The sequence below is a fragment of the Daldinia childiae genome (assembly GCF_008694065.1).
Source record: "Daldinia childiae strain JS-1345 chromosome Unknown Scaffold10, whole genome shotgun sequence".
In the NCBI taxonomy this organism is placed as follows: Eukaryota; Fungi; Ascomycota; class Sordariomycetes; order Xylariales; family Hypoxylaceae; genus Daldinia; species Daldinia childiae.
This window is the reverse complement of record NW_022984651.1, coordinates 697,824-712,368: the sequence shown is the minus strand read 5'-3', so window position 1 is coordinate 712,368 and position 14,545 is coordinate 697,824. Positions and strand designations below refer to the sequence as shown.

The 14,545-nt window shown below is 44.8% G+C and overlaps 4 protein-coding genes across 5 annotated transcripts; 1 reads left to right on the top strand and 3 right to left on the bottom strand.

The window, feature by feature from the left end:
* Positions 1 to 1,507: 1,507 nt before the first annotated feature.
* On the bottom strand, positions 1,508 to 3,245 carry GL218_07933 (the record flags this gene model as incomplete). Of its 2 annotated transcripts, XM_033584714.1 has the most annotated exons (6): positions 1,508 to 2,237; positions 2,296 to 2,511; positions 2,561 to 2,738; positions 2,791 to 2,845; positions 2,899 to 3,156; positions 3,210 to 3,245. In XM_033584714.1, the coding sequence occupies 6 exons, from the start codon at positions 3,243 to 3,245 to the stop codon at positions 1,508 to 1,510; spliced, it is 1,473 nt and encodes a 490-aa protein (XP_033441152.1). The 2 variants fall into 2 exon arrangements, with proteins under 2 accessions (XP_033441152.1, XP_033441151.1); XM_033584713.1 differs by lacking the exons at positions 2,899 to 3,156; positions 3,210 to 3,245 and having other exon boundaries at positions 2,791 to 2,818.
* A 1,592-nt stretch (positions 3,246 to 4,837) lies between these two features.
* Positions 4,838 to 5,910, bottom strand: GL218_07932 (uncharacterized protein; the record flags this gene model as incomplete). Its single annotated transcript, XM_033584712.1, has 2 exons — positions 4,838 to 5,364; positions 5,451 to 5,910. 2 exons carry the CDS (start codon positions 5,908 to 5,910, stop codon positions 4,838 to 4,840), a joined length of 987 nt encoding a protein of 328 aa, XP_033441153.1.
* A 1,227-nt stretch (positions 5,911 to 7,137) lies between these two features.
* On the top strand, positions 7,138 to 8,384 carry GL218_07931 (Glucanase; the record flags this gene model as incomplete). The annotated part of the gene is made up of 4 exons (XM_033584711.1): positions 7,138 to 7,276; positions 7,443 to 7,508; positions 7,563 to 7,881; positions 7,955 to 8,384. The coding sequence occupies 4 exons, from the start codon at positions 7,138 to 7,140 to the stop codon at positions 8,382 to 8,384; spliced, it is 954 nt and encodes a 317-aa protein (XP_033441149.1).
* Positions 8,385 to 11,547: 3,163 nt separating this feature from the next.
* GL218_07930 (Serine/threonine-protein phosphatase 6 regulatory ankyrin repeat subunit C) lies at positions 11,548 to 13,065 on the bottom strand (the record flags this gene model as incomplete). Its single annotated transcript, XM_033584710.1, has 1 exon — positions 11,548 to 13,065. The coding sequence occupies one exon, from the start codon at positions 13,063 to 13,065 to the stop codon at positions 11,548 to 11,550; it is 1,518 nt and encodes a 505-aa protein (XP_033441150.1).
* Between the last annotated feature and the right edge of the window lie 1,480 nt (positions 13,066 to 14,545).

Genomic DNA, 14,545 nt, shown 5'->3' with positions numbered 1-14,545 from the left:
TTATCTCGGGCTTTTTGTAACGGTTGTCTAGATCATGTATTCTTCGGACAGCTCCCCATGTCGGCCGTGGCTCGGGAACAACTTGCCCCGCCCTTACGCTTTGCTATCGCTTGTCTTGGCTCGGTCTGTAGCCGCGGCGATGCCGAAGAAACTCGGAGAATCTACCAGGCTGGTGCATGCCTCTGGCCAGTCATGGTGGAAGTAGACAATGGGCTTGCCCGATCAGTTGAAATGCTTTTAGCGGTGGGTATCTCCATTAGATTAATGGGGGTCATTTGCTCACATGGCTACAGGCTGTTCTACTCGCGCCATATGGTATACTATCCGCCGAGGAACCTCTTCAGAGAAGATCCGCACTTAACATATCTTCATCCTTAACAGTGAGTACGGGACCAAGTAAAAATGGTTAACCTAACTCATACCCCCTTTTAGATTGCTCGTCGTATGCATTTACATAATCCAGGACGGTTGGATCCTGGCATTCAACAGCGAATATTATCATATAGGTATGCCGCTCGCGACTGCTGATATATGTGCCTGTAACTGATGATACTACTCGAGAAAAGTCCTATGCTTTGGTTACTTTGGCTATGGGATGTTTTGCAGGCTCTTCACTCGAACCTGTCCCTGAACTTCTCGCCTGACGAAATCTCGACGAATATGCCATCTTCGAACATTTCGCTCCAGGATGTCTATCGGAGTCTCCTACAGGATTCCAGCGTAGAGAGTCAGACTCTTCTCTCAGCCATAGGCACCAGTTCTAAGGAGCATGCAGTTCTCCTACTTCTCGCCATACTCTCCGACTCTATTACCCTACGTAGGTCCCTTGGAAGCGCTGCCAATGTCATCAACTCAGTTCAAATGACCTCATATAAACACAACCCTTTTGTCCCCTTTTCTGCCCATACCGAATCTGAGCGTATGCAAAGTCGGCTCTTTAAAGCATTGGACCAATGGTACATCAATTTTAGTGGTTCTATGAGTCCCGACGTGATAGCATTCTTCCATTATTGTAGACTATACCTCTCCTGTCCGGAAATTTCGAGTCTTTCACGACTCGCCCAATATGATGTACCATTGGACCAAAGCCTAGCCCAAGCAACCGCTACGGTCGCTACAAATACTATCAACATATCAAGCCAGGCACTTGACCATGCCTGGGCCTTACTTGATGTCGCAGCTACATGTCCAAAATCAGAAGGGATCTTATGTCAAGCTTGGATGCCAATAGTTGTATTCCACGCTGCCCTCGTGGTCTGGGCGAAGGTCAATTTCAGCGCAGGGGGTGATAGGGATACGTATGGGAGTAGAAGGGTATTGTTAGCATTTAAGATGGAGCTTGAGACTATGAATTGGCCATGTTGCACGAAGATGGCAATGACTCTGCAGAGGTTAATGTCCACCTAAGTTGGTGAAGGGATAGTATTAACTATCTTACAACCACTATTCCTTTATATAATGATAAGCTAAGAGATATTATTACACTGCCGAAACGAATCCCATTGATTCACGCAAATAAGCCCTTGTTGCCATTTGCCTGTGGTCCCTTCGGCGCATCCTTCCAGTACGTGATTGTCCGCGTATTCGTGTAGTATTTCAATCCGAGAGGCCCCAGCTCGCCGCCAATACCGCTCTGCTTGTGCGCTCCGAATAGCGCAACAGGGTCTAGTTTCAATCCGCTATTGACCCAGACGCTTCCCGTCTCAAGACTTTCAGAAATTTGCCAAGCACGCTTCTCGTCGCGGCAGTAGATCGTGGCCCCTAGACCCGTGGGAGTGTCGTTTACGCGTTCTATCACCTCTTTATCGTCGCGCCAGGTTAGCACCGGGACAATAGGTCCAAAGGGCTCTTCCTGCACGATGCGCGACTTTTCCGGTGGATTGGTGACGATTGCCGGTGCGATGAAATACCCCGGTCTGTTGTCGTCCACGGACACTTTGCTACCGCCACCAACGGCAAAGTTGAACCCCTGCTCTTCGCACTCGTTGTAGATCGACTTGACTTTTTCGAACTGCATCTTGTTCTGGATTGGGCTGCAGAATCCCTCGCCTGGTTTATAACCTTTTACAATCTCTACAAGATGCTTCATAAACTCTTCGTAGACAGACTCGTGGACGTAAATCCGCTTTGTAGCCATGCAGATTTGACCGGAATGCGCAAATGTCGCCATTGCTACTAACTGTGCCGCCTCATGGACGTCAAAGTTCTCGGTTACTACCGCTGCATCATTGCCACCCCTAACAACCCGTTAGCGTTACATATTGATGAGTCTGTTTTATCAATGGGATGTCATACAGCTCTAAGTTAACCCTTTTCAATGTTTCGGATGCCACAGCCATAATCTTCTTGCCGGTAGCTGTAGACCCAGTAAACGAAATCTTGTGGATTCCAGGATGTTTCGTCATCCAAGGGCCGAGGTTATCATCACCCCCTAGAGCCTGTACCACGCCAGGCGGGAGAACCTCAGCTGCGATTTCGGCTATCTTGAGGGATGTATAAGGCGTGAAAGGGCTGCAGTCCGTTAGACACGAAGTTATTAACCTCCTGGTTTGATACTCACGAAGGTTTCAGTATGACTGTGCAACCAGTTGCTAGCGCCGGAGCCACCTTCAGAATGGCCAACTGGAAGGGGTAGTTCCACGGCGTAATTCCTGCAACTACGCCAATAGGTACATGTTGGACAACGATTCGTACGTCCTCTGTATCTTTCAAGAGCTGGTCGGGAACTGACCAATCCGCTACAAATAGTCAGGTCTCGAATTCCAGCACTGACACTGGGCGGAAACTTACCATGCCGTCTCATAGTATTGATACCCATTACAACTTCCGACTCCGCAAAGGATACCTAACGTCGGGAGTCAGTCCACATAGAGGTAATGATATTGGAGGGCCTCATACCGATTTACCACTCTCCTTACCGAGTAATTCAGTCAGCGCATCCTTGTGCTTCTCTAGGCCATCAGCGAGATCCCTCATGAACCGGGATCTTTCGTGCTGCTGTAGCGAAGACCATTTCTTGAAAGCGCTATTGGCGGCTGCTACAGCTTTGTCGAGATCATCCTCGGTAGCTACCGGAGTCTCCCAAAGAGTTTTTCCTGTGCTTGGATCGATCCCATGATATGTCTTATCACCTAGCACCCTCGAATTGTTGACAATCTATCGAATTTTTAGATCCAAAGCAATGCTTCAAATTCACTTGAGTGACTTACGTTATAAAACTTGTCGAAAGATATGATGCCCTCCATGGAATGCGAATTTTGCCGACGAGATGCTAAATTTTCTAGTAGATATAGATTGAGTAGGTGACTTGAAGCGTGTTGTTTCTCTTTCGATAAGGCCTTGGAGAAGAGGCTGTTTTAAATGAAGTTCTCTCTCTTCATATTGCTAGCATATATCATCTGTCAGTAATCCAAATACTCAGCTTCAAAACAACTGCCACGGGGCTTAGACGCCGAAATTGCCGGAATGGAGTAGGTTCGGTGCATCAACCAAAGTCCCTAAGCTCCCCGCTCCCACACTACCTATGAATGCGAATTCCCCCACAATCTCACAGAATCTCGAGTAAGACTTGAAAGTCTAGACGATTAATTCCCTTCCACGTCATCCGAACGCTTGCCAAGATCTACGTAGGACTCTCCATCACGGGTTGTCAGCCGTCTGGCCTATATACTAAGTTATATATCCACCATCGTTGTGGAAGCGAGGCTTAGAATATAGGGTACGCCAAGTGAGTCAGATGCAGCCGATCGGAGTTAAGGGGCTATCTATCGCTACAGGATGACGACGGGATCCTGTCCATTGCCGGCTTAGCACATATGATCGTACCCATCGATCCAGAGGTATGAAAGGTCCGGAATCATCCGTAGATTGAGAAGTGAATTATGCGGCTCACGCTGCTCCCGCTTGGTGACGATGTCCTTCCCAGCCAACGCTCTGATCTTACCTACCTACAACGCCCGTAAGATCCCAAAACCGCTCATGAAAGTATCGCTAAGATTAATCTTATTAGTTTTGGGGGAGGAGGAGGGTTCGACTTACTGTTTATCTAATAGGGCTTCAGTCCATAGCATGTCTTTCAACTAACTAGCAATCAATCAACAAAGCCCAATAGAGGATGTGCACTATTTGGAGTCGATAACACGTTAATCAGAGCCGTTAGAGTGCTAAGTATACTTGGTTTTACCTTATCAACTCTTTATAATCACGGTCGTATTTTCTCTTGTTCGGGTTGAATACATTCCTCGGTTCTTGATGCCGAAGCCAGTAAGGAACATCAGAATTGAAAATGATGTGTCAAAATAGTGCATGATAATCTTTTAGGGTGTATATAGTTCAGATCAACTACTACAAAAGTACAAGTATTTCAGACGGAAAATTATCGAAGCATTTCAATAAATATATGACTATACCTTGACTTAGAATATATACCCACCATGGTATGATTAGGGGTGGTACGATCGATAATGGGATGATCAAGAATAATTGTGTGAATATACAACCACCAGCTATGTTACATATATGTATGTATGTAGGATGCTACTTAGCTTAGAGGTTAATGCTTTACTGCTCGGTGCTGTATGAGTTGGCAGGTCTATCTAAATGTTAGCGTTTTATTGAACTGGTTCGGTTTGTCCTTTCTCAGGCCCCTTTTCTTGTACATGTCCATACCCCCCTGGGCAATCTACAAGTCCGGAAATACTGCATAATAGTTTAATCACAATGTTAGGCAACGTACAAATGTTTTCGGTTTTCTTTAACGATTCCTATTTGGAAACTAGTAAGAGGTAGGTACCCAATTGAGATAGCTTGTGTCTACATAAATGTATGATACAATGCATTAATGCCACTTCGCCGGGATAGGAGGACCCCATATAGCAGCCTCAGCTCCCGCGAGCCTTGATGTTGGTGTGTCCTGATTAACCAAATCGCCGTCTGCGTAGTGCTCTACTATAAAGCCTGCTGAATCGTACCAATAGTCAAAGACCTGTGATCCCATGATATGCCTCCCCACACCCCATTTTAGCTCATAGCCTTTATCTTGTAGCCACTTGTGGCCCATCATCTGCGTGTCTATATCCTCCACCTCAAACGACGAGTGGTGCACGGTCGTTCCCTTGCCATTTCCGTCGCGGTGGGCTGCCACTAGTAGGCAGTGATGGTCCGAGTATTCAGCGCCGAGGTCGAGGTGGAAGAAGCTCATAATCTCCTTAGATGGGTCTCCGGGAACGTGTACAATATCTGTCGGCTTAAAGTTGAAGTGAGAAGAGTACCAGGCACAAGTCTTAGTGTAGTTATCAGTCATGTAGCCGAAGTGACCGAGCTTGTGGATCTTGGCTGGACCACTGTCTAGACGATTGAAAAGACCTATTTTAAAAGAAAATGTTAATATATCTTAGATATATAGTCACATCTCACGGGAAATGCTATTAGTGAGAAGATTTCTAACTTACCTTTTCTCACTTTCGTGATAGCTCCGTTAACATTCGGCTGACCACTAACGACATTCGACAACCCCCTATCCGGTATAACCCTGTCCTTCTGGTCATACACAATTTGAATTTCATACCCGTTTATGTCAGGCACGCTAACCATCTTCCCTCCGCCTGGTCGCTTCGAGATATCCTTCAGCTGAGCATTTTCTAACTTGCATGCTCTTTCGAAGTCCTCCTTAGTCTGTGCTGTGAATCCGGCTCCGAGGAACCTCTTAGCTTGACCCGCTGGCGCCTGGCGAGCGACATAGACATAAGGATCCGGTCCGTAGCCCCTCAGGAAGAGATTCCCGTCTTCGTCAGTAACTCCCGTAGACTCAAAGCCGAAGTCATCGGCGAACGCCAAGAATTTCGTAAGGTCTGGGTGTTCGTAAATTACGTACGAAATACGGCTGAAGTTGACTTTATCGGAGGCGGCCATTTTCAATTAGTTTCTGATGTAAGAATATAGAGCTTTTTACTTGCTAATTCTCACTCCGGTCAGTCATGAACACTACTAATATTGTTTTATATCATGCATCTACCGGAGATTTCGGCGTCGCGAGCCCCCGCCTCGGGAGTATTGTTCAAGTAGCTGTTGGAAATTGCCGAACGACCTCCACCCCATACCTGGCGATAAACCTATCTCCTTCACGTCACAATGATGGAGTTTAGTTTCTCACGAATATCTGATGACAAAAACAACTTCAATAGATCGAGGTGACGCGTATGTCATTGACGGAAAACCATAGGCAAACTTGTGTTTGGTGCCGATCACGTACGTGTTTTACGGCACCCCGTACCGAACCGGCCGGATCTCGCGGTTTCGCGACTCATCAACTTTAACGCCGCGGTTATTTCTATGAAACGGTTAAGTAGGGATTTATCCGGGACCGATCGGGACCGAATGTTCATAATGCATTCCGGCAGTAACGACGACTTGATACATAAAGTGAATACTGCTAGTAAAAATATATTTTACTCTAAATTCCCCTATTACTCAAGGTTCATATTACGCAATCGTTAACACTTTATTAGCCTCTGGCTAAATTAGTGTGTATTCTTGTCACAGTAATTTCATATTTCAACGATTGGACCGTAGTTCCCTAGGTAGTTGATACATGATTTCAATATTCAAGAGATGTGGAAAGAAATATCAGGGAAATGTATTGGAGGAAAAGCAAACAAAACATACAATTGAGATAGCTCTAGGTACTCACCCTAGAGTACACTACATAGTTAATATTACTATATTTTCTTGGTACCATTCAGGGCAAGACTCAATAGATGTCCACCGTGATCCAGATCTCGGCATGCTATTAGTCATGCTACAGGGGAACTGATGTATCGCGGAACGGCGAATCGAACGAGATACATATCAGGCTAAAGTGCTCACATCGCTACGGATGTACGTATCGTATAGGTAATTATAATTTGTTTCGCTCAGGGAGCTAGGTATATATGTGTTAAGTAGTCACAAGTATGATATGTAGATTGCCTGCTATTTCCACTAGGTTTCGTACGTGTTCTTAACATAATCAGCATCTAACGGTAAATTATGATGGGACTGGTTGTAGCATTGGTGACACTCGCACTCGCTAGCGTAGCTCAAGCAGGAGATGCTCGAACTATCCTACGAGCCCCTGAAAGTTCTTGTTCAGTCCCCGCGATGTTAGACGCCGGAACGAATGTGTGGAAGGGCCACAAGCTTCACGTAGATCCGTATTACCGAAATGAGGTCGAAAAAGCGACTGAAGCTATTAAAGATGTGGAACTTCGCAACAAGGCAACGAGGGTGGCCAGCATTGGTACGTTTATATGGCTGTAAGAAATATGTTTACCCTAAGATATATAGCGAAACCTAACGAATTTGAAGAAATACGAACGACGATATCAAAGGTCTCGCGGCAATCGTTAGTGCGGTACCATGTGATGAGATATTAGGGATTGTTCTAGATAATTTGCCATATAAAGGACCTGGTACCGAAGACGCCGAGCTCGACCAGGCATCTCTTGCGGAATACCAGAGTTACATAGACTGTGAGTCCAGATAGTTACTTTAAGGTCCGAGAAAGAAACTGACACTGCGAGTAGTAATAGCAGAAGTCATCAACGCATCTCCCAATACGTCGTTCGCTATAGTTGTGGAACCACGAGCGTTTCCGAACTACTTCAATGACACCGGTATAAGCAGCAATCTCGCCAAGAGCTACCGACGAAATGTCCCTTACGCCCTTAAGACGTTGAACTTACCCAATGTCATCACGTATCTAGATGTCGGAAATAGCAATTCGATGGACTGGGATATTCATCGTAACGTCGCCGCCAAGGAGATCATAAATATATACAAGGCCGCAGGAAGTCCGTCTCAATTCAGGGGCTTCGCCACCAATGTGGCCAACTTTAATTCCTGGTAAGTTACCTCTCTCGAATTGACAAACTCTTCGGAATATGGATGATTAAGAGAAAAGCTCATCTATTTCAAGGGATCTTTTGCCCGGCGAGTTTGTCACCGGCGATGATTCGCGGTACATCAGACCGCAGAACGAGCAGCACTTCGTGCGCATCCTCTCCGACGCTCTACAAAAGAACGGCCTTCCCGCAAGTGCAACACATGCGATCATGGATACTAGCCGCAGCGGCGTGTTTGGGCTAAGATATAGTTGGGATGACTGGTGTAATATTAACGGCGCGGGCTTCGGAATCAGGCCCACGTCACAGACTGGGGACGAGAGACTTGACGCGTTCGTATGGGTGAAACATCCCGGAGAGTCAGATGGCACAAGTGATTCTTCCGGGTCCGGATACGATGTATTCTGTGGGAAGGACGACGCGCTGAAGCCTTCTCCAGACGTAGGACTATGGCACCAAGAATATTTTGAGATGCTAGTCCGCAACGCCGACCCTTCTTTATAATCACCTACACATTCAAGAGCCTAGTTCTGAGACTCTAGACAGAAATGGTTACTAGATACTAACACTCCGGTCAATACGTAGTTTCTTAAGGGATGCTCGCATCTACGAGGTATGTTTAAACGGATTGCGTGGATCAAAGTTATGGGTTATGACAATGACCTAGAGCTAGACTAAAAGTCGGGAATGGCTACTCTAATATGAAGACAGATGCGTGTAGAGCTTGGGATTTTAATAAGAATAGTATATTGAATCTTTCTGGCGATCTTCTGTGATAAACCTAAGCTAATACTGGCCCTGAGTACAACGTTAAAAACCATAGGAACTCATAGTATCAGTACTTCTCGCCTACGTATAATATGGCTAAGTAAACAGGATCTGATTTTACCCGGCGAAAATATACGGAGCGCTATTCTTTGATATCAATTTTTTAAGTCTCGGATCGCAGTTTGGGCTCTCCCAGTACGCTAAAGTCTTGTGCTGCTCTCTTTCTTTTCCGACGCGAGTGTCTGGCTCTCCCAAGCGATTATCGCGGTTCTTGATCGCAAGCATCGCTTTATCCCATCGTCCTACCGTTTTAGAGTCGACGGCAGCTAGTCTATGGGGCCACATATGTTGTTTGACGTAAGCGTTATAGTATTCCTGAACCGAGAATCGTGCTAGGTCATTGCGTGAGAGAATATCTAGTGAATCATGGATGTTGAATACATCAACTGACTTGAGCAGAAAAGGCTTTCCAGACCACCTAGACCATGATTGTCGATTGATGTTCCCCGTCCGTTCCAGCAGTAGTTCGAGTAGACGCATCACGTTGAGGTTGATTATAGGGTTGGTTCTTGCCCACATTTTCAGCGCCATATCAGATGCATCGGGCTTCTTTTCCGCAATCAAGTTATCTGCAATTATTGGCGTCAAAGGCCCCCATGGCTCTATATATGCCCCCACTCGATAGATAATGGTTTTCTGGAGTACGTATCGTAAGGTATCGACGTCCCCCTCCCAAATTGGGTGCGTGAGGAGCAGATTCAGTTCCCTTATTATGATGGGTTTATCTCCGCTGCTGAATCGTAAACCCCAAGTCGCCAGGTCCCATGGGCTACATCCGAAGAAATCTAGCATAAGTTTCCAGAGTGACTGCCAGTGATATGAACCAACATCTTTCGCCAACTCTTCACTTTGGTATGAGGTCAATACATTATCGACACCGTCTTGGACCCCCTGAGATGCTTCCCAGAGAAATTCTTCAAATGCTTCCGCAGATATTCCTCTCCTGTATAATACTACTGGAAGTAAGTCGGTTCGGTTCTCCATGATTATGCTAGATTTCCTGTGCTGCTGTTTATAACAACTTATCAGTAAATGTCAAATAACATATTTGATTTTGATTATTGTGAGACCTACGTCTTCTGGCGGGTTTTGAGACCTTCGGAAAGATCTCGAAGATATTATGAAAGGATAGAGACGTGTAATACTCTCACGATATTAAAGAGCGAGAGGGGAGTAAAAATTAGTAGTCGCGTTTTTACGGTAACCTCGGTGATGCAGGGCCGATAAATTAGAAGGGTTCTTGCCAGCTGAAAAGGTGTAAGTAACTTTAGAGGTACTTAGGTAACACCGTGATGTGTTAGAATGGAGCAGGAAATAATTATTTTCGAGACTTTAAACTGGATTCTCGATTCACATTCGAATAGTGTACCTGCCTGATGTACAATAGCAACCACACAATCAAGCAAGAAAACACACTACAATTGTTTGTAAATACCTAGGTACTTAAGTACAACCGATCTTGAAAGAGAAAACTCAAGGTAGGGCTTAAATCACTTCAGTGTCTATTGTTAAATGTGTTTACTTCATATCGATCGTCACGTTCCGAGTACTGCTGCTGATGACGATGTCTTAATGTGGTGATAGACCATCATCCAAAACTGATGGTTCCGCTCTCCGAGAAGTGAATCCAAAGAAATAGACACATCCGGCATAGATTTTGACAATCTACGAAGGAAGATTACGATGATAGACTTACTAGCTTAGATCATATCAGGCCTCTAATAGGATAGGAAGATATTTCGGGATCTATAAGAGGATACAGAGAGATAACTCGAATAATTCCGGCAATATGGCGAATGTGTAGGGTCCTAGGTGCACCAGGAGGGAGATACGCTCTAATGATTCAAATATAGATGCTTCCTAGAAGCCCGGCCTCAAGATACGTTAGCTAGGAGCATGACTCTGTTCATTCTTCCCCCACACGACTCGTAGTTGTAATACTCTTACAGCCCTATGCCGAAAATTTACGTTAGAAATTATCATCACGAAAGAATAGCAGCAGTTAGTACGACCACTACCTCACGATATGGTTTAAGGAGTCAGAGGCGAATCATTAATTCTATCTTCAAAGCGTAGTCAATTAGAGTGCCAAAAAGTATTTAGAGTTATCGTGACTGCAATGGTACATAACTTCAACAAGAGCAAGCAAGTAATCGTGCCATACAGGCCATTAGTGAGTACAAAAGTTGCGAGGCAAACGCCTATTGCAAAGCTGAGCCAGTAGGTACCTGTCAAAACATGAGAAACTCGAGCTGACCCTCCAACATTACAGTCATGCCCATATCAACGGCGATTTTTCAAACTTCCAACTTCCAACTTCCAACTTCCAACGTGTTGCATGCCAAATAGGAAACAAGAAGTAAACGAGAAACAAAAGTATCGATCCCCTAGTGATGTAGTTGCCAACGTGATCCTTATCAACATTTATAGTATTAGTAACTTGGGTATCAAAAACTTGGGTATCAAATCCCCTCTTCCTTCCTATCGTTCATTAAAATCTGATTTTCTCTCCTTTTTTGTTTTTTTCTCACTCTCCGTATGTGAAACCCTGGTTGCTCTTATGGTGATCTCCGTATCAGCATCCTAGACTTCTGCCATTTTACGACATTTGTTTCTTCACGCATCACGGCTAGGGCGCCACTCGCATCAGCCTCGAGGCAAGTTTGCAAAACTATCCGAGCAAACACGCGACATAAATCAAGGCCAGGGAATAAACACTAACTATGGTCAGTAATCATAGTTAGGTGTAGTTCATATACACTTACTGTTACTAGGCCGATCATACAATTCAGAAAACTGTCCCCTATTACCAGTTCTCTCTCCACAAACGATATTGACTTCATTTCAAGTCATTGTATGAGACCCAATCGTCGTCATCTTCGAAATCCCCCAGATCAGCTCCGGATGCCTTCAACGTGGCTTGTAGGAGAATCGTTCTGGTATCGGTCCATGTCGGTCTCCATCGCTTGTCAAGAAGGTCAAGCGGAGTATTGCCTTCTTTGTCAACTAGAGTAGGGTCGGTTCCGTTCTCAAGTAGTGCCACAATAGTATCGAATAATTTTGCATGAGAAAATTTATAATCGGCACAGGCTACGTGTAGCGGAGTACGGCCCTGGAAGTCGCGATGGTGGACATTCGCGCCCTGCTTGATAAACTCTCTAAGCAGTTTGTGATTATTAGGGTACATCACGTACTCGTAAATAGGAGTGCGGCCATTTTCATCAGAACCATTGATATTCGCTCCTTCTCGTAAGAGATAAAGGATCAGGTCCCTGTGCTCTTGGCTGTGTTTGCATAGGACATGCAGGGCGGTGGTTCCATCGCAGGAGGTATTCGGGTTTCCGCCATAATCGATCAAGGCTTTGAAAAGCTTCAAAGCATGGACCAGTACAACTTCTTCATAGACGCGCTTAACATCGTGACGAAGCGCAATTTCACCATTGAACGGAGCCTTTGGGTTGTAGGAATCTAAACATCGTGCCGCCTTAAAGATCGGAGTATAAGAGGATTCTGGATCTCGAAGGTTAGGTTTCGCTCCAGATCGAAGGAGTACCATAGCTTTACCGAAACGATCCTTGAGCTGATCTTCATACCGAGCGGTCGGATGAGGCTCCCAGACGCCTCTCTCGAAACGGGGCTTAAAGTCAATCACCCCTAATAGAGGAATACCATCTCCACGCTTTCCAGTTATTCCCGGTAGTAGAGGAGCTTGATATAGTAGAGGGGCTTGATTAACATTGGCACCGTGATTGATTAGAAGACTGAAGCATTCTTCAAAGTCTTTATTGCCCGTAGTTATGCGAAACAACCAATGGATAGGAAACCAGAGCTTGCCGGCACCCATACCGTTTGAAGGTGCAGGGTCATTCACGTCTGCACCTAATTTGAGTAGAGTGGTGAAAGCGTGGAAACTTCCAAATCGAATGGCTACCGTAAGAGGGGTCAGACGAATGCTGAATTCAGAGCCATTGAATCTGGAGCACAGATCGTGGAGGTGTTCCGGGGTAGAAGGTATGACCTTCATAGTATGGACCCTTTGGAAATGATAGTTGACCAGCGTGGGGTCATATTTGATGATCCGTTGTAGAAGTCTATACTCGCTATTCACGCAAGCCCACCATAAGGCATGGCGGTCTTCTTTGCTATCCTGATCGTATAGAGCTACGTCCATGATGACTGAGAAGTCGCGACAAGTCTGGGCCAGACAAGCCTTGGTGGCTTGACTCATGTGCTTTGCAATTTCGAGAATTATCTCCATGGGCATTCTTGCTAGTTCATTCGAGGGACCCTTGTTGGCGATAGTGAGATCCATGTGAGACTCGCCCTGGGGCTTACCCTGGGGCTCTGCTCGAGGCATGGTCGCGGTTGCAGATTCAATTTTCAGTAATTGAATTGTTGTACGATGATATAAACGGGTTTGGCGATTGAAATCTTGATGAAGTAACGGGGCTACAAGGCAAATGGATTTGAATCAAAATCAACCTAAGTTGATAATGATGATCGTAAAGTATGTTGGATACCGAGGATGATAAAATTTCGACAAAGTGATGGAAGAGAGTAAAGGCTCCGTAAAACCTTACAAATATTGAGAAAGGTTGAAATCTTTTGATTGTATGTAGTTTTGGATTGAAAAGAAAGTTGTTTAGGTATGGATGCAATTCCCACGAGAGTGAAGACCAGTGGATAGATAAACACAAAGCGTGTTGGATGATCTTAGGGTGAGAAAAGACGCATAAACTGAAATAGGTATGCACAGAGAATTTTGTTAAGCTGTTGTACTTCGGCTGTCAATGGCTGTCGGTCTATTTTTGTATTGTTCCGAGGTGACAGAGGAGGAAGTGACAATGTGAAGGTATTTTAGTAGAAGAATGTGTTGTTAGAGGAAGGAAAGACCAATATTTATCTAAGCATGCTCCTGACAAAATCACTCTAGGTACTTAGTAACAAGCTTTAAAAGAATCAGTCATTATGTATTGATTTAAAATATTATTTTATGTGCATAACACCATTAGGTAGGATCATCTGGACGACTAATCAATGCTAGGTTCCTGCCAACATTAAATTTAAGCGGACCCCTTGAGTTACAAGTGACTAATTAGTCTACCTACACTGATCTAAAAGCATCTGAGATGATTCATTTAGAATCTAGGATCGATGGTAGGATGTAGGTAAACGGCGTGTTTCGAATCATTCATATAATGTATCGTGTTGTAACAAATGGTCTTTAGCAATCACTGCTCATATCATCACATAAATTCTACACAGAATAGCAGTCTTTAGTATGTATCACGAGACCAAATGGTCATAAAGGGATTCCCCAGAACATCAAGAGCCTTGCAGCTCACTGCAAAGCTATGTGCACATAAGGATCCAAGATGCCTGACTCAGGACTGAGTCACGTAGATTGTCTGGCTCTGCCAGACAACTACGTGACTCCTGACCGTGCCAATATGTAAACCAGATCCACTAATATCATGCTCCCTTCCTTCACTAACTTTCTCGAAATGCTTCGTGTCATGTATCAATACTATGTTATGCTATTTATCATGCGTGCCCCTGTGAGAACGCAAGGCGGAAAAACACGTTATTTTCAAGTAAACGCAAGACGATTGGGTGTCATAAATGCCAGTATTTCTCCAACCTAATTTAGTGAACAATAAAGGGCTGTAGAGAGACGATTTTCGAACACTAGCATGCTAACTTGTTGGTAGCTGTGATGTGATAACTCTGGAAATTCTCATTGAAAATACACAGTGGTGCTGCCGGACGACTGAAATTACATATAAAAACAACATGGTTATTTTACAAAACATCCATATTAAAAAAGGAGAGACGTA